The 23,725-nt window shown below is 41.1% G+C and overlaps 3 protein-coding genes across 8 annotated transcripts in view; 2 read left to right on the top strand and 1 right to left on the bottom strand.

Annotated features, from left to right (window-relative positions):
- LOC306960780 (STE20-like serine/threonine-protein kinase) overlaps positions 1–7,625 on the bottom strand; it is a 29,439-nt gene extending 21,814 nt beyond the window's left edge. Inside the window, exons 1-2 of the mRNA XM_079553316.1 lie at positions 6,845–7,625; positions 5,054–5,218 (exon numbers count right to left, since the gene is read on the bottom strand). Coding sequence (XP_079409442.1) covers positions 5,054–5,218; positions 6,845–6,994 — 315 coding nt within the window. The 5' untranslated portion in view covers positions 6,995–7,625. The remainder of the gene's footprint in view (positions 1–5,053; positions 5,219–6,844) is intronic.
- Positions 7,626–8,077: 452 nt separating this feature from the next.
- On the top strand, positions 8,078–11,977 carry stn1 (STN1 subunit of CST complex). The gene is made up of 9 exons (XM_079553136.1): positions 8,078–8,304; positions 8,408–8,503; positions 8,575–8,646; positions 8,824–8,997; positions 9,904–10,015; positions 10,209–10,359; positions 11,196–11,318; positions 11,395–11,467; positions 11,681–11,977. Exons 1-9 carry the CDS (start codon positions 8,187–8,189, stop codon positions 11,836–11,838), a joined length of 1,077 nt encoding a protein of 358 aa, XP_079409262.1. The 5' UTR covers positions 8,078–8,186; the 3' UTR covers positions 11,839–11,977.
- Positions 11,978–12,500: 523 nt separating this feature from the next.
- The window catches only part of sh3pxd2aa (SH3 and PX domains 2Aa), a 179,335-nt gene continuing 168,110 nt past the window's right edge, over positions 12,501–23,725 (top strand). For all 6 annotated transcript variants that reach the window (XM_079553291.1, XM_079553290.1, XM_079553294.1 and 3 more), the window contains exon 1: positions 12,501–13,384. In XM_079553291.1, the coding sequence (XP_079409417.1) occupies positions 13,289–13,384 (96 nt within the window). In that variant the 5' untranslated portion in view covers positions 12,501–13,288. The remainder of the gene's footprint in view (positions 13,385–23,725) is intronic.

The following is a 23,725-nucleotide window of genomic DNA, read 5'->3' as shown; positions in this document are numbered from 1 at the left end:
CCTGAGGCAGCAGGCAAGCCGTATCTCGCGAGCTCAGGTTTTTTTTTCTACTGTAAATAGGATTAGAGTTTCTATGGACACAGCACCTTGGCCTGGGTCGTAGCGGCAGATAAGGTGAAGCATCTTGGGGAAGAGTGGTTTTATTTAGCCTGGACACAACACCGGATTACTGTATTAATGATGTGAGCCCTCTGTGCAGAGATTTGTAAAACGTTACACGCAGGGAAGAGGAAGTACAAGTAGTTCTGCTTTGAAGAGGTCATTGAGAAATATGTTGTTGCCTAAAGTGTAGGGCTGGGTGCAGTTAAACAATATCCCGGTTTAAAAGTTTAGGTAGTATTGAAAAGCAGGCACTGAAAAAAGAATTATATCTCAGAGTTGATGCCTGTTGAGTCCAGCGACAGCATTTAAAAGAAGTTACTTGGTTGTTTTAGCTCAAATATATGTGAGCATACCGTAAACAGTGGTATGTATGGGCCCCCTTTAACTTTTTGACATTTTGCCACACTATGGACCATAAGTTAATTATATTTCATTGAAATTTTATGTGAAAGACACACAATAAGTGACACAATCATGAAGTGATAAGTGCAACCAAGAGCCTTCAGAAGTTGCCTGATGATTTCTGAATGATCACATGTTGACCCAATGACAAAAATAGAGTCTACCTGTGTGTAATCTAATGTGGTCTGTTAAGAGACTATTGGGGTGCAGACAACATCATGAAGTCCAAGAACACACCATACAGGTCCGGGATACAGTTATTGAGAAGTATAAAGCTGGGTTAGGTTATGCTCCACTTCCAGCAACTGTGAAATACACCATCCAGGAATGGAAAGAGTTTGGCATCACGGCAAGCCTACCAAGACACGGCCGTCCTCGTAAACTTACTGACCTAACAAGGACAGCACTGACCACAGCTGTTACCAAGAAGCCTATGATGACCCTGAATGAACTGCAGAGAGCTACAGCTCAGGTGGGGGAAACTGTCCACCCTAACTATTAGTCGTATGCTGCATCAATATTAACATCATTGTTCTGTTTTCGGGTTCTAGATGAGAAATAGTTTAGTATAAGCATCAAGAAATCGTTCAGGTATTGGTATCGTAAACCACGTACCAGGATCGAAAAATGATCCCCGAAATATGGAATTCAAACTCTCCTGATGTCATTGTCGTAGTATGTGATCAATCATGATGGTATCTACATGTTTTTATCATATTTTTTTTAAATACTATGTCCTGTCATGTGATATCTTTGGTCACATGACATGCAATTTATAAAGCCGGTTGCACCTGTGTGAATAGGCCCGTTCGAGATGAGTCAGACGGACGCAGTTTTTACAGCGAACTGCAGACACACGGTGCATGCCGGTTAGATTTCTGTCCGACTTGCTCCAGACAGTCTCTGATGTCACGGAAAGATCGTGAGACCCCAACGAGACCACCCGACTTGATCAGCCACTGCATCTCCCCAAAGGCAACTGCAGTGGCTCTATGGCCCTGTGTATGACGGGAAAACGGCCACCTGTCAGCGGCTCACGCTCAGGTGATCGGATACCAGTCTGCTGTGATCAGAAACATGTATTCCTCTCTCCTGTGGGCAACACTTTAGATCTGAACAAGTAAACTATGGCTGTAACTATTAAAGTTGTGTATCGCCGACTAAAATAGAGCTCATGTTTGATGCCTTTCCAGAACAAACTCATGATTTAAAAGGAAATATTTTATCTCACAGACATGAACAAACAAACAAACAAAGGTGCAAACAATTCTTTTCTTTTCAACAAAAAGTAAAAGACCTGAGACCAACACAAGCTTGAAATTTAACAAAAGGGGGAAAATCATGACTAAAAAAACATTTGCACATTTTTCTTAAGCCAGCATTGTATTATTTAAGGGTTAGTCTGTAGAATACTGGAGATATTTAAAATGATACGGATATTGCATCACTCAATTGCAAAACCAATAATTTGGTGATATAGTGTGAAGCCCTACAAGAAAAATGTCTACCTTTTCTTCAATGGATTAATGGATTAAAACTATGATAGTACCCACAGGCGAACAAAATAATAATTAGAAAGCATGAAAACCTGTCCTATGCCCTTTAAATACTTCCCGATAGAGTTGGCCAATCATTGAAATTCAATCTTTGCTCAAGAGTTCAGCCCTTTGTTCAGGAGAGCTGCTCGGATCTGCTCCACTTCCAGCAACAAAGCCCTTACAAGACTTCTCAGCGTTTCAGTCCCCGAACAGTCGTGCCTATTGACGTGCTGCCCTAGTGTTTCTGTAGGCGCGCTGTTGTTTTAGCCTCTTCTGGTACAATGGGCCGCACTGAGGTCTGTACTGTGTGCTGTGGGGCAGGAGGAACTCAGGGCTGGGGCTTCCTCTGCACTGTCTGCTGCAGTATCTGACAAAACTCTGAACAAGTGAAAGGGCATCTACTTCATGTGCTGGACAAGAGAAAGGCTTTCATAGTGTAGGCTGATTCTGTACTAAAAAGACATTTGAGGTAAGAAGTCACATAATTTCTAGTAATCATCCAATTGTCTATGCAGTAGAGACATTTTTAAGCATTTAACCACAGAGCAACCTGTCATTTCCTATGTATTTTACTGGTTTTCGGAGCCTCTGTGCTCTTTCCAATGATCTAGATCAGTCCTTCTCTCACACATCGAAAGAGCAGCGCTGACAGCCTTAGATTTGTCATTAAAAAAATGATTTTCATGAAGATAGGTCAGCATCCACGGTGGGCAACAACAGTGCAGTGCTCAGGAATCTATCTCAAAGTCTTGGTCAAGAAGACTGGGGTTGAAAGGAATTAGACAAATGATTCAAATAAGGATCTCATGTACCACCCCTGTCCCAGGAGAAAACTGTGAGAAACACTACAAGACGTGGAAAAGGCAGCATTTCAGAGAGCAGCTCCGAACAGAAGAAAAGATTATTAGTTAGCACATATTTTTGTCACTGTCAAAGCCGCGCTTATTGGCGATACTATTGAAAATCAGGCCTTTCATCTCGCATAGGAAATGGCCTGAATAACTTCTTTCTCATACAGACAGGTGCCGCAGAGGCCAAGATCAGAATCTACAGACAAACTCCAATAGGCTGTGGCTATTGTTCCCGGCACAATGGAGAGGAAGAGATTGTTTAGGAAGAGGAATGCACTGAATTGTAACACCCAGGTAATAATTGCTGCAATGTATTACCAGGGAAAGTGATTTAAAAATGTATGACAGGGACAGAACACTTGGTCATATGTAACAAACCACAAACAAACATCGGTCTATGGCTGCTTCCCGTAGACAAATTGCTATGGGAAGCTTCTTTTTGAGCTTACATATGTTAAGGAATCAATTACTCATCAATTTGGATCCGTCATTAACAAAATTCAGGACAATTTTGGCATGTTATTAATAGAAACGAAATAACAAAGTGACAAAAAGTGTTATAACACAGTGGTAACATGTGTGTGCTTAAAGGAATAGGCCACCGTTTTTACATACTGAGATATGTTCTTACCTATTTGGTTGGGACAGTGCATGTTAATGAACATACATGGGTCTCATGCATGTAAACAAGCCACACTGGATTGTAGCCATGGGCTTATTTCAAATCTGTTTTCCCCCATGTGTACTCTCAAACACACACTCTCATTCATCCTGGCCTATTGTACATGTTTGTAGTGGTAGGGGAAACCCTTGCAGACACAGGGAGAACATGCAAACTCCACACAGAAAGGCCCCGTCCAGGTGGGAATCGAATCCGGGACCTTTGAGCTGTGAAGCACGACCGCTAACAACTGTAATACAGTGCCGTCGCTGTCTGGTCAGTCACGCAAAAAGACTGAAGATGTTGTTAGCATTTAGCCTCTCCTCCTCTCCTCTATGGGGCAAACAGGGGTGAAGTTAGAAGTGACCAAGCTCTGCCATGTTTCCCCAATTTAAATACAGCTACGTGAAAATGTATGATTTTCTAAGCAGTTAAGTGAAGATATTACTGCACAGACGTCAAAGTACTCCTAAGGTGTTATTATGCCTTACAATATAGTACCCCTTTTTAATCCACTTACACAATTGACATGTTTAATTTTGTGTTACTAGACTTGGATCGTGTAACTACTCACGTAACCGTATTTAAATAGGGGAAACGTGGAAGAGCTTGGTCGCTTCTAACTTCACCCCCGTTTGGCCCCATAGAGGCAAGGAGGAGAGGCTACATGCTAACACAACATCACAACAGCTTCGGTATTTTTGCGCAACTGAGCGCACGCACAAAGACAGGAACGCATCAACTCGTCTCAGCTCAGGTAAGAACGGTGGCCTATTCCTTTCAAAGTAAAGTGCAGTGTGACACATTTCTGCAGAAAGGACAGCAAAAATGATTGCTACCGATGCTATAACAAGCAGGAGGGTTATTTTTCTTAATGAACTTACACTAATAAGCTGCAATAAAGCTCAATAACGTGCTATTTTCTTCAGTGAAAAGCATGTCATTGCCTGTACTGATGTATTTGGCTCAGTACAGCTCACTCATTGCCACATGCATTAGACAGTGGCTCAGTGGTTAGAGCGTCCTGTTTATGGGCCCAAATGTCCGTTTTTCGATTCCAGCTCCGACTCATGGACGAGACTCTTCAACCACCTCGCCTGTGTATGAAAGTGGCGTCACTGGTGTGTGTGACTGAGTGTTAGGGAAGCTGCAGAAAGAGGTCACCTAATGTAAATGGGATAAACAAGCACAGTCCACATAAAGCAGGCATGAAATCTGTATGTTTCTGACCTTGCAGTGGTATATGGGGAAACAAGCAGACTATTGTCTAACAGGGAAATAGAAAATACCATGTGTTATCTAACGCTGCCGTAGGACTTCACGATTCCTCCACGCATCGTAACTGCAATAAGTGGTCGAATTTGAGCATTACCCAGCAGGTTTTCCACAAATAATACGTCTTTGTGTTGTTTTTCTCCCCCCCCCTTCTTTCTTCTTCAGCCGGTTCGTCTTATCACGGACAAAGGAAGCACTGTCGCCACAAAGGAAGCACGACTCACCCAGAGTTTGTTCTCGAAGTAGAAAGCGTCCAGCAGTTTGACGATGTTCTCGTGGTCGCAGGAGGCCAGGATGTCGATCTCTACCATGTAGTCCTCCAGCTCCTCCTCGCTTTTGGTGTCGATGACTTTGGCTGCGGCGAGGATGCCCGTCTGCCTATTCTGAGCCTAAAAACAAAGAAAAAAAAATATTGTTAGGATTAGGAACCACATGATGTGTAAATAAGTCACTGCTTTTGCATAGCTTGCGTCTTGACTCCTTTTGTAGTTTATAGCCAAAATAAGTGACCAAAAGCTCCTGTGTGTGGGTTTCTTGTAGTGGTCAGAAGAAGATAAAACATAGAAGAAGAAGAAGAAGAAGATCTTTATTTATATAGCGCCTTTCACAGACATATAGTCACAAAGCGCTTTACATGAGACAGTTGTACATCCACTCCATACTCGGTGGTGGAAAGCTACGTTTGTAGCTTCAGTTTCCCCTGGGGGAGACTGACAGAAGCGCTTTCGCGACTACACACGTCTGCGCCAACGGACCCTCTGACCATCACCATACATTCACTCACACACATCATTCATCCTGGCCTATTGTGCATGTTTTTAGTGGTAGGGGAAACCGGAGTGCCCGGAGGAAACCTACGCAGACACGGGGAGAACATGCAAACTCCACACAGAAAGGCCCCGTCCCAGGTGGGAATCGAACCCGGACCTTCTAGCTGTGAAGCGAGAGCACTAACCGCTGCGCTACCGTGCCGCCCATACAACATACAACAAGTTTGAGTGGAAAATTCAAGTGTTTGTTTTGGCTTTTTTTCGTGGGCAGGATGTGCTCAACGAAGTGACCACTGACGGTGATATAGGATGTAGCCACTTCCTGCTGACCTAACCCTGCTCCGCAATCACCATTTGAGAACCCAGAAAGCCTTAAGGCTAAACAAGAGCCTTACAGCCATTTCAGTGGTGGAAAACCAAAGACACTTAATTCATTATACGCTATTACATTCACTTCCCCCCCCAAATTATTGAAATGCCAGCATTTGTGGAGTCTTATTACATAAACGGGCTCAGTTTCACATGGGGATTGCGGGTTTAATACGCTAGAGTGGGAACTTGTGACTGAATTAATTGTGCAAGAAGATTAGGGTTAATTCGAGCACAATGGAAAGCAACAATGGGGGATAGACCAGCCCAAAATAGCAGTTAGTTGGCAGCTAAACAAGGGAGACGTGTCTTCAACTTCTAGCCAAATATAAAAGATAAAACCATACTCCATTAAAGATGTGGTTTTCCCTATTTGACATTTTATTTGGTGTTTATCATTGATTTTTGGGCATAGAAAGTGACTTGTGTCTTTATTACTGTGTTATGCCAAAGAAAGAAGGGTGAGTCAGAGTTCTATGAAACTGATGTAATGTTCAGAAAAATGACTTTATTCACATTTAAAACAGGTCACGTGGACTTTCACTTGTTTATGCTCGTTTTAATACGTTTCAATATTTGATGTGGAGCAAGTTTCCAAATGAGAGAGGGTCACATGGGCACAAAGTAAGCAGATGAAAAGCTAGGAAATTCATAACCACATACATTTTAGCTGTCATGCCTTGTGTCACGTGGGTTTGTTCTAGCTTGGGGTTGGAGGATGTTGGTGGGTGGGTCGGGAATACAACAATGAAAAGAAACTGTGCTTTTGTGATCAGACAATTGATGGGATGGGATCGAATCGATTTCCAAACAGACAATCAATCACAATAGAGGAAAATAAAGGGCTTGTAGTAAAATCACGGCGGTCCTTCTTACCTTATAGACTTTCCCAAAGGCTCCATCTCCCAATTCTCCGATTATGTCCCACGCTTCTTCTGGGTTCTCATCCCTGCGGACGTGCTCATACTGTTTCTTCTTCTTGTCAGCCCCCAATTTAAATATTTTACGGAAATTAAAAAACGACATCCTGGAAAATGAACCATGCAACCAGGGAGGTCACGAAAGAAATCAACTTTTACACATAAAAATGAAAAATAAAATAAAAATTGGCTTAAATATGCTCACTACGCTGAAACGTTTGCTGGCGCGCTACCCCGTTGTGCGACAAAACAACATAAAAAAAAGAACTAGCTTAGCCTTTGACACGGTTCGGACCACTTTAGAGAAAACGCTGTTGCCACAAATCGGGTCATTTTGAACCCAGAAAAAAAGCAAGAGGTTAACCAAGCTGTAACAAAACCATTGTGAAATCGTCCCACAGCGACTTTATTTAAATGCAAAGTAGCGCAGGGAGCTCGCTGTTGTCCCAACTCCTGGCGACCTACTACCACTGGCCCGATAAAAAAAAAACAAAAAAACCCTTTGGGGCTTTTCCTCAACAAAAAGGAAGAAAAGAAAACGTCCTCAAAACAACTCAGTCCCGCGAGAGAGTATACTCCGTCTTGGAAAATATAAAAGCGACGAGTTTTCTTTGATGATCGAGCCGTAAACTGTGTAACGGGACCAAAACAGCCCTCTATTCCCCTGGCGTGGTAAAGGTCCAGTAATGTAGCGGATTTAGTGTCAGTGCGCGTTCACGAGTGCGCGCTCCCAGGTCTCTTTCTCTTGTTCCTCGTGTTTGACAGTTGGCGCGGGGCAAATTTGGTATTTTGCTGCCCTCGTCCGCACCGGAGACGGAAACGTGTACGGACGGATTTCTCCTCAAAATAAAGACACGAGTCACGTCGCTCTGTGGCAAATATAAAAAGCTGCGTTGTGTTTCTTTTTGTGACGAAATTGTTTGAAATTTCACCGCAGTCTGGGTTCTTTGTGTACAGAACACTACAAGTCCCATGATGCATTGCGGCACAAAACGGGCCCAGCCGTTGTAAGCGCAAACAGTAAATACTCGCTTTAAGACAAATGTTGTGTATTATTATTTATTCGGTGTGACAGTGGTGTGTGACAGTGGCGTTGAATTTAAAAAATAAATACAAAAAAAAAAAATAATAATAAATCGAAGTAAAAGTCACGTGATTTCTTCTGAGGCGTCACTTCTGGACTTGCTGGAGCTAGCCAACACAAGTGTGGAAGTGCAGTGATAAAAGAAGGGTTGAAGAGAAAAACAAACCGTTTCGGATATTTCCCACAAATTCACAATGACATGTAGTTTGTTACAATGGAACCAAAGGAAGAAACGCCGTTTATTTTATGGGGGCTGGACCCGGTATTCTCTGCTTTTGCTAGACTGTACATCAGAGATATCTTACAGATGACAGAATCCACACAAGTGCCAGGTTGTGCATCAAAAACTTGCCTTTAGTCTGTTCTTTTGTCCCACATACTTTTTATTGCTTGTATTATTATTCTTACTAATAATCTTTCTTTCATTTTGTTTAGGTATTTACTTTTATAACTCGCATCCAATCTACAAAGTTGATATACTTGGAACGGTGGTTTACAAAAGGGAAAGAGATGACTTCTTTTGTTATGGAGGCAAGTGTTTTAGCAGCTTCTCCATCAATCCATTTCAGATGCACAGTGTGATTGACACTTGATTTTTATAGTGGATGACAGTACAGGAGTGATCAACTGCCTTTGCTGGAAAAATGAGTGTCTAAAAGAGGCCTCTGCTGCAGGTACTCAAAGTATAAGAACAGTCTTCTAAATGGTTTTAATAATACTTACCTCCTTTTTTGTTTGTAAGACAGTAAATGCACATAACATTAACCACTATCTATTCATTCGTATTGAAAGATGTCCTTGCCTCATATGCTTTGCTATGCATTTGTCCTGTTTTATTTTTATCTCCTAAGGAGGCGAACCACATACGAGTGGAGCACAAGGAGGGTTTGATCCAGTCGCTGAGATGAGGAAATTACAACGTGCCCAGCAGAGACGATGTCGCGTGGAGATTGGGGAGCTGCTCAGAGTCAGGGGTCCTGTGAAAACGTCAAGGCAGCAACGAGAAATCAGTGCTTCAATTTTCTGTAAGTCACCTCTCTGCGATATGAAAACAAAATATTGTTTTTTTGTTTGTCCGGAATATTTATGTAGCCGCTTAAAACCAACCAAGATGAAAAATGCTTAACACCGCAGATTAAATAAATTATGGTGGTAGGCTATTGCTCAGTTTATTGTTAATAGAGGCTTTGCTAGGTACTTATGTGTTGTTACTAAACAGGGGTGTTGCCCAAGGACTGTTTAAAGTCTTTCCAGAGTATTATAACAGCTGTTTAGATCTCAAAATTGCATTATGGTTTCAAGTTCCAGCTCCATCAATTTTGCTGCCTGACACGTTAATGTTAGCCCTTGTTGCTTAAACAAACAATACAGTGTGTACAAATTTCACAAGATGCTTTAAAATGAGTTGATGTCCAATTCATCATAGTATTATTTGATGCCAATTTCCATCTTAACACATTGCGTATTACAGAAGAATTATCTAATGTAGTTTTTATGCCTAAACCCAGACATATGCTGTCTACTTTTTGACACACGCTCCTCCTATTTGTCAGCCATTGTCAATCTCGAAATGAGTGACTGAGTGGATTTAACCAATGACAGGAAAGTGTGAAATCTCAGAAGAAGCTAGATAGTTTTAGTTACCTCATAATACATATTGAAGCGTGTACCAAGGCTCTAAGAAAATCATGGTATGGTTTTTGTTGCCATATAACTCGATCGTGGCTTGACATCCAAACAACGCCTACACCCCAGTGTCGCTGAAGTGCAAACACCAATGTTCCCTTTGCCTCGGGTTTATTTATGTGACCCTTATGCTTTTCATCTTTCTTTTGCAAACTGCTGTTCAAATGTTTTTCTATGTGAGATTCTTCGTCAACTTCACCCGCTGTATATTACTCATGTCTGTCGGTGTCTGTGTGTGTTCCCAGATAAAGTAGATGACCCAGTAATGGCGGTACAGATAGCTTGGATGATGGAGCTTCCTGAGCTCTACAGACGGTGCTATGACAAACCACTCCAACTACAATCCAACACCGCAAGGTATCAATTTCTCAAGAGTCCTGTCTCGGGGCATCACAGTGCTCTGTCAGCCACAAAAAAAACAAGACAACTGACAACGGATTAGATCATAACCAGTGTTGCATTTATTATTAATACGTTTTTATGTTTATTTATGAGCTTTACAGCACTTGTATTGCAAAAGGCCTCAATTGTGTATTGTTTTTTTTTTTAGCGACGCATCTGCAAGTTCAAAAGGCAAGGCAACAAACATCATCCGGGATTTCTTAAACCAAAAGTCTGTGGTAAAGTTCAGACCGTACGATGTTCAAGACCTTTTGCTGCCGCTCGTTCTCAGCCAGCCCCAAGGGACAGCAGAAGATCAGGTAAATGATACATAAATGATAGTGATGGGTGAGTGAAGCCATGTGACAGCTCAGGCTTCAAAGCTTCTGAGATGCTTCATTCTGTTTGAACACTGACCTCTTGTGGACAGACTTTATTATTGCTTCAGCTTCTGCCTATTCCATTTCAGACTATATGTATAAATATTTCCTCTCTTCATCTGTTCAATGTTTAAATGTCTGAAATACATTTATCTCAATCTGAAGCTAAATAAGAGTCTTTTTTTCTTGTAATCTGGTTCTGTGCTCCAGTGGGCGTGGCCGACTCACTCACCTACCACTCTGCTGCTCCGAGACAGGACCGTAGATGTATTATATTAACAGGGCAGGACATCAATGCACAAACTTTAAAAAAATTTCAGTCAGAGCCAACTAATTTAGCCGGCTATTTACTGTAAATCGCGCTCCTTGCGTTTCCCACGGCCTGGCACCATATGAACGTGTTAGTATTGGAAACAGGGGAAACTTACTGTCACTTACTGTTTACATTGCCAAAGTGTGGACCAGAAAAACATCTGCGGTTTAGCGCCTCGCTGCTCAAAGCTGTCAAGGGAACAAACTGAAACGCCTCTGAGCCAATGAGCCGCTTTGACAGACCGATACGCGACCCGCAGAGTGAAGCACTTTTCGAGACATTTGACACTCAAGTCACGTGACCAGCTCTTAGCGAATCAAGCTCCGTGCAGGGCTTTGAAGCAATCTACTTCGGGAAGAGCGAAACAAGCCCATCACTAGTAAATTATGTTGCTTTATGTCATTGATTATGTACCGGGATGAGTTCGCCTTCTGTATATAACCTGCTCCCTGTTGTGTCAAAGGAACCTGTGGCTGGTCCATCTGGTTGCCAAAAGCTACGCCAACTCCTAAAGGAAGTGCTCCAAACTTTACAAGATGAAGGTTTTTTATATCGCAAGGTGAAATCTCAAGATGAAGTCTATACTGTGAGGATACCTGTAATATACTTAAATCGAGGCAACATGTCAAACTTTTCTTTTCATCACTTATCTTTCTCTTTAGGTGACTGGACAGGACAAAGAACTTGCTATTGCAGTCAAAGACGTCATCCGTGAGGACTCAAAGAGAGAAAAATGCAAGTTCTCCACCGAATGAAATGCTTAAAGTTTTCAATTGACTGACACTTTTATGCTCCTTTCCTAATTATATTGTCAAAGAACTAATTAGTGATAAAATTGCACCTACTTAAGCCATTATGTTAATTCAATTTGAATCATTATTTTCCCCACAAAAGCCGTTTTTTCATCTCTTTTAAGCTCATGATGGACATTTTTTCTTGTTCTTATAGATGCGGAGAAAGGATGTCACGTTCTTCACATCCTGTCTGCGGTGAGGCAGCGCTACAGCCTCAATTTGAGCAAAGCGGCGCTGGAGCTGGTCCTCAAATCGCTGGAGTGCAACAGTGACATTATCAGCAGCAGTGACAGCCATTACATGATGCTTTAAAGCCACCACACGCTTATTATGTTCCACATACGAATCATCTCTATGTGCCTTAACCATGTGCGCAGTGTGTGAGTAAGTACGTAATGATCTCCTAAGGGGTCTTGTTGTCATTTTTATGTCTAAATCATGAAGCTAAGATTGTGCCTTACCACAGTGGATGTACTTTACACTGGACTTGAAACCCAGTGCCATTTGCAACTGTCAATTCTTTAAGCACTAAATTATATATGTAAAAAAATGTCAGTCTCAGGTAATAAATTGCTTCTGAAAATCATTGATCAATCATTTATTCTGTACCTAGTTATGTAGATTTGAGTATTTAGTAAAAAAAATAAAATATAATTACAATTTGAATACATCTGGTTTGATGCAGGACATTTGGGAAGATTTGGTGTGTGGCCTTACAACCTTCGGCATCACTGATTTAAGAGCAGCCACCGAAAGTTAACACTAGTCTTGTAGTTTCGTCGTTGGAATTATGCCAGTGTATAGGTCTTTTGCAAAAACATTAGCATATCCATTATTCACTCAAGGTCCAATCGGTTCATTGACTTACACCGTGGCGGGCACAGGGGGGCAGTATTTAGTTGTTAATTGGCTCTTTCATGTGAGGCTCGCCGCAGCTGATTGGTCGCCTGTGAAACATCTGTATCCATAGTTGAGTGTCTCCAGCCAGAAAGCGGCTGCACATGACTCAGTGCCTGCGGAGCGTCTGAACTGTTCATGGCTCAAACAGGAGCGGGACCTGACTGTTACACCGGCCGACACAAAAGTATAGTGTGCGTGAATATTTAACCTATATTAGGGATGACATTCTCTGGACCAGAGAGGGGACGTGATCTGGACTGAATGATTCAATTAGCCAGTTTATTAGGTGTCCTGTCTGCTGATACGGAATAAACAACTCAATTCGTGGCAGAGTCGGATCTTCTTTTTAGCGTTATTGGAGTATAGTCTTGGGGACTAAGGCGAGCTGAAGCCCATCCCACTCCGTCCCCCAAATTTGCTGCGCCTGCTTTACGCAGGAGGCGTTTGGCGCTGGATTTGCCGGCTCTGGGACCACAGTGCCGTCCAGGTACAGGTTACCGAATAACCCACAGACACAAAGGAACTCGCCTCACTTTTCCTGTTTTCATGATGACCGCCTTTCTTAGCGCACCGGCCACCGCCGTCAGTCCGTGCATGTAGCCTCAGCCTGCTGAAATCGCTGCATGCTTGCATTTTCGGCTGTGGGTGTCCCAGCGCCACAGCACGAGCCTTCCGGACTATTGATAAGTTTTCAATCATATTGATGATCGAAACACCAGCGGAGCGACGAGTGAGCCTCGGATACGGATCATCTCCTCACGGAGCGCGGGATTGTTAGATGACAACGATGCTTGTTGTGATTTCTCTTTGGTGATACAGTTAGCTGATCTGGAGCTGCAGCAGCTGCCTGCCCGCCGCTTATATGCATAGCCTTTGCAGGATCAAGATGCAGTTTCGGACTGTGCTGGACGTGAAAGTGGTGGACGTGGAGAAGAGGCGCAATCCGTCCAAGCACTACGTGAGTGTCTCTTCTCATACACTTTGTCCCAGAGCTGTCAGCGGTGGCCTGTTCACAGGCACAGCATGGCACTAAATGCACTACTTCACTGTGATACCAAGTGAGCAGCTAAGCTAAGAGCAGTTCTGCTGACTGATCCAAGGAAAGCAACATTATTCATTATATTGTCATCATTAGGTGAATGTTTATCATCAGGGATGAGCTGTCATCAGTCTGCATTCACATATTGTCCCTATGGACCTTAAGTCTTTTTGAACTTCATCAGTCAAGTTTTCACAGGAGCATTTATACTGGGCCTGATAAGCACATACTTTGGCTCTTGAAATGCCTCATTTTGTTATTGGGTGATTTTGTTATTTTGATATTAGGTGTCCCTACAACGGTGTTTTTCAGCTGTAGAAAATGATTGGACAAACACCCAACTGTTTAAACAAGTTTCATGTTCGTGCTTTGACTATTTAGATTTTTCTGCTCACCTGATTGAGTCTGAATGTCTGCATAGCAACATGGGGACATAGCCTTAAGATCACAGCTTTGGTGTTGATGTATCCAGCACTGTGGACTGGTGACTTCTGCAGTGGCTCGCTTCATCAATACAAGACTTGTTCTCTTGTTGGGTCCGTACAAGCCCATCTCAGTTAAGCTTCTATTTCAGGCTCATAAACAAGTCATAATAAATGTCCGCTGTAAAAAGAACATGATCTTGTTCATATGCAATTACCATCGTGTGCACCCCTGGGCTGTGGAATGATAATTAGGAGCAGTGATATGCAGACGCAATGAATGCTTTATCTACTTTAAAATCAGAAAAAATCTTTATGCTCAGTGAGTCTTCCTCTAACCGAATCCCTAAATTACATACTGTTTCTGAACTTGACATGGTGATACAGGCATGTCTGAATGTTGCAATGAGTTGTGCATATTTAACACCGGCCATGGTGGTGGTGAAGGCGATGCCGGTTCGGAAATGTGTGTGCCTCTTTGAGGCTAAATAAACTGTGGGCTTCCATCTCACCCCTTGTGCTGTATGAATGTCGCCTTTATGCACATCAAGAGCAACAAATAGCAGACCTCATTTAATTGTTAATAATCCAAGCCCTTTATGAAAAAAGTCAACCTTCATGTCAAGAGTTATGACAGGGGTATTTTTGATAACCAATCATCACACACTATTGGGCTAGTGGGCTTTATAACTGTCTGATTGCTGAATCTTACATTGTTGCTATATTATCACCAATATGTCATCATTCTGAAAGAAACACTATTGATGTGACACATTTAATATTCAAGAACCTGTGAGCATGAACGGTTTCATCCAATTTGACTCTTTTTGGACACGGTGACTAGATTAGATCTGCCATACATTCTTAGAAATCTAGATTCTGTTCAAAGTGCACATTTTAAACAGGTCCTGGAGGAGCCTGGAAAAATCTAATACAAGAAGCATGCATCTCCGAACATGTTTGAAGAGGCCCAAACTGCAGAGTGAGCAGGTTGTGCGCACAAATCCTCGAAAAGGTTGCATATTTTCTCTGATCGAGAGCCATTGTACATACTTAGTGCAGACTCACAGGTGTTAGCTGCAAATTTTCCACTGAAGTAGTGACTGGACTGGGTTGATTGTGTTGAGGATGCTTCTATCTTCTCATGCTTTTTTCTCGCCCTTGTTGTCAAATGGGTTAAGCACATATGTATAAAAAGCTCCTCAGATCGCAGAAGCAGCGTTTGTTAGTACAACGGGGACTTAGCGACAGGCAGCAGAAAAAGAACATTTAATTAATAAAACTGTTTTAGAGTAAACAAGAAATACACAGTAGATTGAGTTAATTTGTGGGATTCACTTCACAAAGAAATAGATGTGTCAAGAACTATCACGGCATCCCATGAACATACAGTGTAAAAAGTACAATAAAGAAGTATGGAAGTTAGAGTATTAATGTGAAATCATCTTGAGCATCTGAGTTCCACAAAGTTCTACATAGGAGAAGAGTTCAGCACAGTAATCAAAGCCAAATACAGATACATGCGCAGATGAATGAGTTAGTAAATAAATAAATAAATATTGTGGATATGATGCTCAAAAGGCGTAGGGTGAAGCTTCAGATTATTGGCGCCTACCCCCTTTCGTAAATTTGAGCAGTAGATAGCATACATTCATTTACTATAATCAAGAAGACATATTGTTCTATTCCAGTGACTATACAATCAGCAATATTAACGTCACAACCACTCCGCTGATCCCTAGACAAGGAAAGAAAACTCTTAAACCTTTTCTTCAATAATTACAAATACACGTCACTGCCAATAACAACTAGTCACCAATCTTTTAATTTGATCTTTTGTTCCTTTATTGTTATGAATTAAATGCTTTTCTTGAACAAGTATGATGGTGACGGTGTATTGTGAATATTCGTAAACACATATGAAATAAAGACTAAATACCACTTTTCAAACTGCAAACTGAAATTCTGTCAGAGTTGGACATAAATAATGTTCAATTATCTGTACCAAATATGGCAATGTTTGTAAAATCAGTACAAAAGACCTAATGAGAACACTGATCTAATATAGTGATTGTAAAATGATCCGACTGCTAACAGGGCTGATAATATTGCTCTTCTTTATGCCTATTAAGTAATTACTAATTGTAATTTGTAGTCAATATAATAATTGTATTTAAAGGGATATTTCAGGATTTTTGACATTGGGCCTCATTTCCTAGTTATCCAGAGTGTTGTTGATTTCTGGAGATTTTATTTTTATTCATTTATTTATTTTTTTAATTCATGCAGTCCTTATATTTGAAGAGTTTAGTGGTGCCAGGCTAACGCTAGGCTAGTGCATGTCTATGGTAACTAGTAGCCTGCATTAAAAACAGTCTGACCCAAGCACAGTGCACCTGAGGCAAATCACTTATTACACCAGACTACCGATATAAATGTCTGTGTTGACTGAATATATATATATTTTAAAAATATAACCATTTTGCATTTAAAAGAACTTGTATTTGAGCAGCATCAGCTTCCTGGTTGTAAGCTACGCAGCGGCGGAGTGATCTGCTAGGTTACCGGATCTACAGTGGTTTGTTTACCTGCGACCGGCTTTACTACACGTGGAATTCACAAAGGAGCTTTCTACAAATCAGACACGACAACGTTTGGAGGACTCAATGATTTTGAAGAGGTTTTTAATGCAGGCTACTAGTTACCATAGACATGCGCTAGCCTAGCACTAGCCTAGACCCACTATAAACACTTCAAATATAAGGACTGCATGAATTAAAAATATATATAAATCTCCAGAAATCAACAACACTCTGGATAACGAGGAAATGAGGTCCTATGTCAAAAATCTGAAATATCCCTTTAATATTTAACAATAATTATATACGTGTAGTACTACTGCAAAAGTTTAACAAAGGAAGGATACTTGGTTGGATTATTTAGACTTCTGTAGTACTTACCTACGCTTTCATTGCTACTTCTGCAAACATTTTAATATTACTGGTATAGTTTTAAGGTTGACTTTTGCTGTGCAGACTCTCTTACCAAGCCTAATGCACTTTGTGTGTAACAAATGAGCAATATTTGTGTGCTGTTGTCCTTATACTGTCCAGACTATGAAGTCGTAATTGAAACCCGAGTCTCTTAAATCATTGCCTTGTGCAGTTGGACCTGTTGAGAAGCGCCAGTATCAGAGTGTGTACAGTTAATGTGTAACTGGAGCTTGTGTGGCTGGTCTCAGTGGTTCAGTGATTGGGGCAGGGCTCTCCAGAGGGGCAGTCTGTGGCCTAGTTTCCCCAGTCACTCACTCTCATGGGACAGCTCCAGCCTGTGAGAAGAAAGGCAAAGGGCACAGCTTGTAGCCACCACTGATTCTTATGTTTGTGGGAGTTAAAACCCCAGATATTGCTGAACCAACCCAATGGTACCTCTTCCTCAGTTGTTCTCTTGGAAATGTTTGGGAATGCTTGGGATTTCCTGGGTCTGTATATTAATCATTTCAGTGCAAAGAAATGCATGATTGAAATATGTTTTGAGTTGTTATGTTGAAATTCACATACACGATGCCCTGAAGTCACTATAATTAAAATAGTCTTATATCAGTATTTTATTATTTATGATATGTGTAGCCCTCAACCTGCCCGAAAGCAGAATTTCGACCCTGGCACCCCCGTACTAAAGGGAGAGCTGGACTGAACCATCGGTTGTGATAAAAGTGAAAGCAGTATTGGATACAGCTCTGTTTACTTTAGGCTTCTGTTTTCCTTACAACTCCCAGTCCCATAACATTTCATTTTCAGGAGACTCCCGCGCCGTGTACGGGCCCAGACTGCGGGACGGTGTTGTTATTTGGCGCCATAAAACATGTCTTCAGAGGCCTGTTCCCCACTCAAATATTTATTGGCCTTTCAACACAGAGTGATACCTCGCTGAAAACAACCCCTGTTTTTCAAACGCTCACCCCTAACGGGAAGACGCACGCGCTGTAACGGGTTTATGAGTGCTTTGTCGTGGGATTTTCGCTATTCTTCGAGAAAGCTTCACGGCCAGTTGTGAACTTTTAGGGCCCCCGGTGAGTTTGGGAACTTGTCTTTGCTGATGAGCTTTGGAGAACGATTTGACCACTGGGGAACATTTAACTCTATCATTTGTTTATAAAAGGAACTGGGGCTATTTTGGAAGTGTAAACACTGACTTAAAACATGCTACATCCTGTTCTGTAATATGTAGGGCTGGGTACTGTTAATTTTTTTTTTCGATACCAGTCTTTTATTGATACTTGGTCTTCGATACCGATACCTGAACAATACTTTTTCCGATACCAGAAAGCAGAACAATGATGCAAATGTGCAACATCGGGTTCATCTCCAATGTCAAGAAATGTGTGAAAAATTTAGAATAATTTGGGGAAAAATGGGGGGAAATCGGAGGAAGTTGTGGCATAAATAAAGAAAAATTATGTAAAAAAAATAGGGGGGGGGAGAAAAAGGAGAAAAAAAGGAGAATAAATTGAGTGAAAATTGGTAAAAAAAAAAAAAGGGGAGAAATATTGGTAGAAAAAATTAGGGGAAAAATATGGGAAAACAAGAAAAAATTAGGTGAAAAAAATGTACAAAAAATGGGAAAAATTGGAAAAAAATTAGGCAAAATAATGGAAAAAATAAAATAAAAATTGGTCTAAATGGGAAAAAAAAATTGTGGGGGAAAATCATTTAATTGAGCAGAAACAACCAAGTCACTTTCTGTAATGCTGTGCCTGGACCAACAGCATCAAAACTTGGATCTAAAGATATAAGATTTTTTTAGATATTTTTTTTTCGATACCAGTAGTGCCTAAACCTTAACGGTACCCAGCCTTAGTGATATGTTGGACCAATAAAGTAATTAAGGAAAGAGGGTGATGCACTATCAAAATTGTATTACTTCTTATCTTGCTTATGAAGCTGCTATCACGTATCGCAGTCACCAAAGTGTATTTCATGCATGGGCAGACACCACACAGCAAATCTAAAGCCCATGGCAAATCAGAGTATTTATGGTATGACATTGTCCATTACTTTGTGTCCCAGAATTGCGCCCAAAGCACACAATCTGGAGATGAGCGCAAAGACATTGACCGACACAACTCCTCCCCCAGATTACTTCACTGATACACCATGCACTTTATAACCGCTGATACAATTTTGTACTAAGAGATAGTGCTTGAAATTGCACCGCTATATGTATTTAAGTTGATTGTGCATTTTCTTCATACGTTTTATTGCAACGTACCCAGAGTTTAATTTTAGTTTGTGTGATAAAAACACAATTATATAATCTTAAAACTGTTCCGGATCATCTGAAATCCTTCCCGGATCCTTTGCCCTGAAAAGTTTAGAGGATGGGGTGCATGACGTCACTTCGGACCGAATTAACACCTTTTTGAGTGACGGTTAATGGTTTTAGAGGCAGTTGTGGTGAACAGGTCTGGGCTCATTCTACACATTAGGACATGGCTGGAACATGTAGGGGGAGGAAAATACCTTATTTTCACATTTTTAAACTCTGTATAGTCCCTTTAAGCTTTCTAGTATTTTTTTTGCTGAAAATGTTGATGGATGATTTTGAATATAAGACCTAATGAAAATGAGTCTATATATATATAAAACTTAAACAGTTTTGGGGGTATAGGGTATGACTCAAGACTTATGTGGTATCCTGGACAGGTTGGGTTGATGCACATATAGACACAATAACACACAGTATGATGGGGATATGTTAGATTCCATTTATTCACCTATTCTGCCCATTAGCATTGCCTTCCTCTTGCATCCATATAGTCCAGTTTTGTTTACCATTTTAGTGACTCTGCCAAGTCTTGTATTTGTTCTGCACTGACTGAAAAGCATCCATAATGCATGTTGTCACACGCTGAGTCCCATCCTCAGGCCCACAATACAACCAGATGTTGTTTATGACTATAGCTCTCGTACTTTGGAAAACATTACAGAAAGTTGATTGAAAGTTGATCTCTTATCTGTATTTTCTCTGTATTTTTTGTTGTGTTGTTTTTTGGTAAAGCACTTGTTGCACTGGCTCGCACCAATGGCCGCTGGCTGCCCTGCTTTTTGACCACAAACGTGGGGGCCGCCATTGCTCCGCCGTTGCTGCAGTACCTCCATATCGCCGCTAGGCCCCCATTGAAAAGCATTGGACTTTAGACACGTTAAAAACTACTTTAAAGCCTGGTTTCAATTGTTTCAACGCTAGACTAGGCTAGATCTTCCTCCTGAGATAACGCTGGGTTAATAACAATTTATGAAACCAGGCTGGTTTTCGTAATATGATTTTTTGAAATCTCGTATTTAATGAGGCTCGGACTGTTAGCATTGGAGCAGCGCGAGCTACACGTCACGCAAGGGCCGAGTCTACGGTGAAAATCCCGCCCGTATGTCCTTTTTAGGAACATGCTTCGTCAGAGCTGAGGAGGGGGAGCCTGTAAATCCGCCATGAATTGCCCCACGGCCGTGGTCATTCTGGTAAACGGGGAGGAGTGAGCATAAGACGTCCATTATTTTCTACAGTCTATGGCTCGCACCCCCAGGCTTTGATCGCAACAGCTTGACATGCAATTGCATCATCACAAAGGGTCATGAGCGTGAGTGGGCATCGTGCTGCTTCAACCGGCTTCTGCTTTTGGTTGTCAGGGGAAGATTAGACTTCGGACTTAATTGTTATTCATATTTATACAACAAATGTGCCCAGAATAACAACCCGCGTTAACTCTTGCTTAATCATATGAGATTTAGGTCCTTGACATTTAAACTGCATTGGAAAGAAATAAACATTCAAAACAAAGCCAGGGGTAACTGGGCAAAACACTAAACTGTTATTGTTACAAACAGCACATTTAAGTGATATTCCACTTAAATGCATACAGCTATAGTTTTTAGTCAACTGTTGCATATAACAAACCACATGGTAAGTCATTTAAGCGTAGCCATTTGCTATGAATGTGGCTCTTTGGGTCAATTTTAAGGAGAAGTAATGTTTAAGTAAATGATGATAGGCATGTCTCGCTTGAGGCATTTTTTGTGAGAACAGATCACAAAGGAAATGGTCTTAAAGATTATTTTAATGGTAGGAGACTTTTGAAAGAATATGTCTGTCTGCTAATATGTACAAAGACTGACAATGACAATATCCAGAAATGGAAGAAGCAGTAATACTAACTAAGTTTTTTTTGAAAGTAGAATTATTATTATTATTATTATTATTTTTCATTTCAAATAATTTCTATACACCAGTGCTTCCCAAAGTTGGAAGAAAGACTTTGGACTGCACAACACTATTACAAATTCTTCTTCTACTGCTACTACAATAACTACTACGACAACTACTACTTGCTAGCCCAGAGCATTCCTGCTTTGCCTCGTGAGTTGCAGTTGACTCTTACAATCTGTTGATCTGTTGTTTGCCAGAGAATCCCACCTTATTTGTCAGACGGTCGGGTCTCAGGTACGAGGCCAGTGAAGGAAACGATCAGATCAACTACTTTCAATTGCTGTATATTTCTATACTACATATACAGTGGGGAAAAAAGTATTTGGTCAGTTCCCCATAGACTTGCTGTTGGATTTCGGCCAAAAACTTTTACCCCCCAACTATGGCTATCTGTATTTTTCTATGTCTATATTTTGCGATACACTTTACCACAATGAAGCTTACTTTTACCTGGAGATTTGTAAACATTTTAAAATTAATATGAACATGAGCGCCAGTTAATTTTGAACCAAGCATTTTATTGGCAATTGTCAAAAGCACCGAGGTGTTTCTGAGGTGTGATGTTGTGACAGGCGTTGTCCATGGAAACAGATCCACATCCGTCTCCCTCATCTCCGCGGAGAGTTACAGGGGCCTTAAGTACATTGTTTTAGTTTTATAGACCGCACTTTTAAGGCTCCAGTTGCCCGTAAACACCAGCGAGAGCCCTGCCCAGAGCCGCAGTAAGCATGTTGGTCATAAAGTCCGATAAGTGTCAGCCACTGGGAGCAATTGTGTCCCACAGTGGAGTTTGATAGTTTACAGTAAGCAAAGTTCATCTTATAATAGTACAATGAGTTTTTTTTTTTACGTAAAAGTGCAATACAACTAATGATAACATATTATTTTGACATAAATATATCCAGCTATTGTTAACCTTGTTCAAAACAGCAAATGAATCCGGTCTGATTTCCTTCTCTTTACACAGCTTCCAGGTAGTGGCTTTTATATTATTTTAGAAATTATGTCTGTGGTAAAATGGGAAGGGTACCAAATATTAGTCCAGGGTTATTATATTTCGAAGGATGTTTCAAATTTCTGTTGTATAATAAAGCGCCGTACCCTTAAATCTGCCTATCCTCTTTACTGATTTACATTTTTGCACTGTTAGAGTATTTTCTGAGCCTTATTTGGTTTTGCTCTGCCTGGTCTTAGTTGCAATTTGAATGTGTAAATGTGACAATGGCCCAAGAATAAAGTCTTTTTTTACAATCACTTTGAGACCTACGAAACCCCACTGAACACAGATTTATAAAGGATTTCTTTACACATACATATAAGTGAAGGGATATGCATCTAATACCATTTCATGCACACCTGTTTAAAGGAACAGGCCACCGTTTTTCCAATCTGAGATATGTCCTTGCCCGAGCTTAGACGAGTTGATACGTACCTGTCTGGTGTTTGTGTGTGCCCGTGGAAGAGCTTGGTCGCTTCCAACTTCACTCCCGTTTGGAGCCATAGGAATATACTGGGAGAGGCCATATGCTAACAACATCTTTGGTCGTTTTGTGTGACTTAGGGCACACACAACGACCAGACAGGTACGCATCAACTCGTCTAAGCTCAGGTAAGAACATATCACAGTATGGAAAAACAGTGGCCCGTTCCTTTAACTTTGTTTTTTCCCAGTTTGAGTATTAACCTCTTAACCTCCAAATGAACTGAAGGTGTTTTCTCCAGTTTGGCTTTACCCAAATCTAAAAGCTTCTTTGGGAAAAAAACGCATCAAAAATAGCAACAAAAATGAGACCAAACAAGGATGAAAGTGCAACAAAAGAGCGAGAAAAAAACGTGACGAAAATGTGACAAAAAAGTGACAAGAAAGCCAGAGCCAAGAGCAACAAAAAAGTGATGATCCCCAACCAACTAGTAACAGAAATGTGACAAAAAAGTGATGAAAAAGTGTCAAAAACGTGTGACGAAAACGCAATTAAAAAGCCACAAAACGGCAACAGAAAAGTGGCAAAAAGCAATGAAAATGTGGAAAGAAATGTGCCGAAAACACATGCAAAAAAAACAGTTTAAAGTTACAAAGCCAGGAAAAAGATCAGTTTAGATGAGTTTTGTTGGTCTTAACTTCCAAATGCGGTTTTACACTTGCCTGTAGGCTGTAACCTTTTAGATTTGGGTAAAGCTGAACTGGAGTAAACACACTTGGTCAAGGCGGGGGGGGGGGTGAAGAGGTTAAGTTCCGAATGAAAAAAACTGGTGAGACTCAACAAAGCGTGAGACAGTCGGTCATTCTTCTGCCTTTTTGTGACATTTTTGTTGGCTTTGTACTCCATGGAAGAATGAATTGTTTTTCTTAACATCTGTCTCAACCAAACTATTAAAACAGTGACTATATTTGTTCCAGTTGTGGTTTCTCTTGGAAGGGTTTCACGTTTCCAAACCTGGCTTTTTGTTCTTAGCTCATGGGTCGCTTTCATGGTCTGAGACTGTAGCTGGCGCGCGTCTGTTTTTTCTATGCAACTTTAAATTTAGTGGTTTAGGCGGGGTTCAGTGCATTTAGTGGCTGGGTGCACACACTGCA

This window comes from Gobius niger (genome assembly GCF_951799975.1).
Source record: "Gobius niger genome assembly, chromosome: 3".
In the NCBI taxonomy this organism is placed as follows: Eukaryota; Metazoa; Chordata; class Actinopteri; order Gobiiformes; family Gobiidae; genus Gobius; species Gobius niger.
The sequence above is the reverse complement of the archived record's forward strand: the minus strand, read 5'-3'. Positions and strand labels throughout refer to the sequence as shown.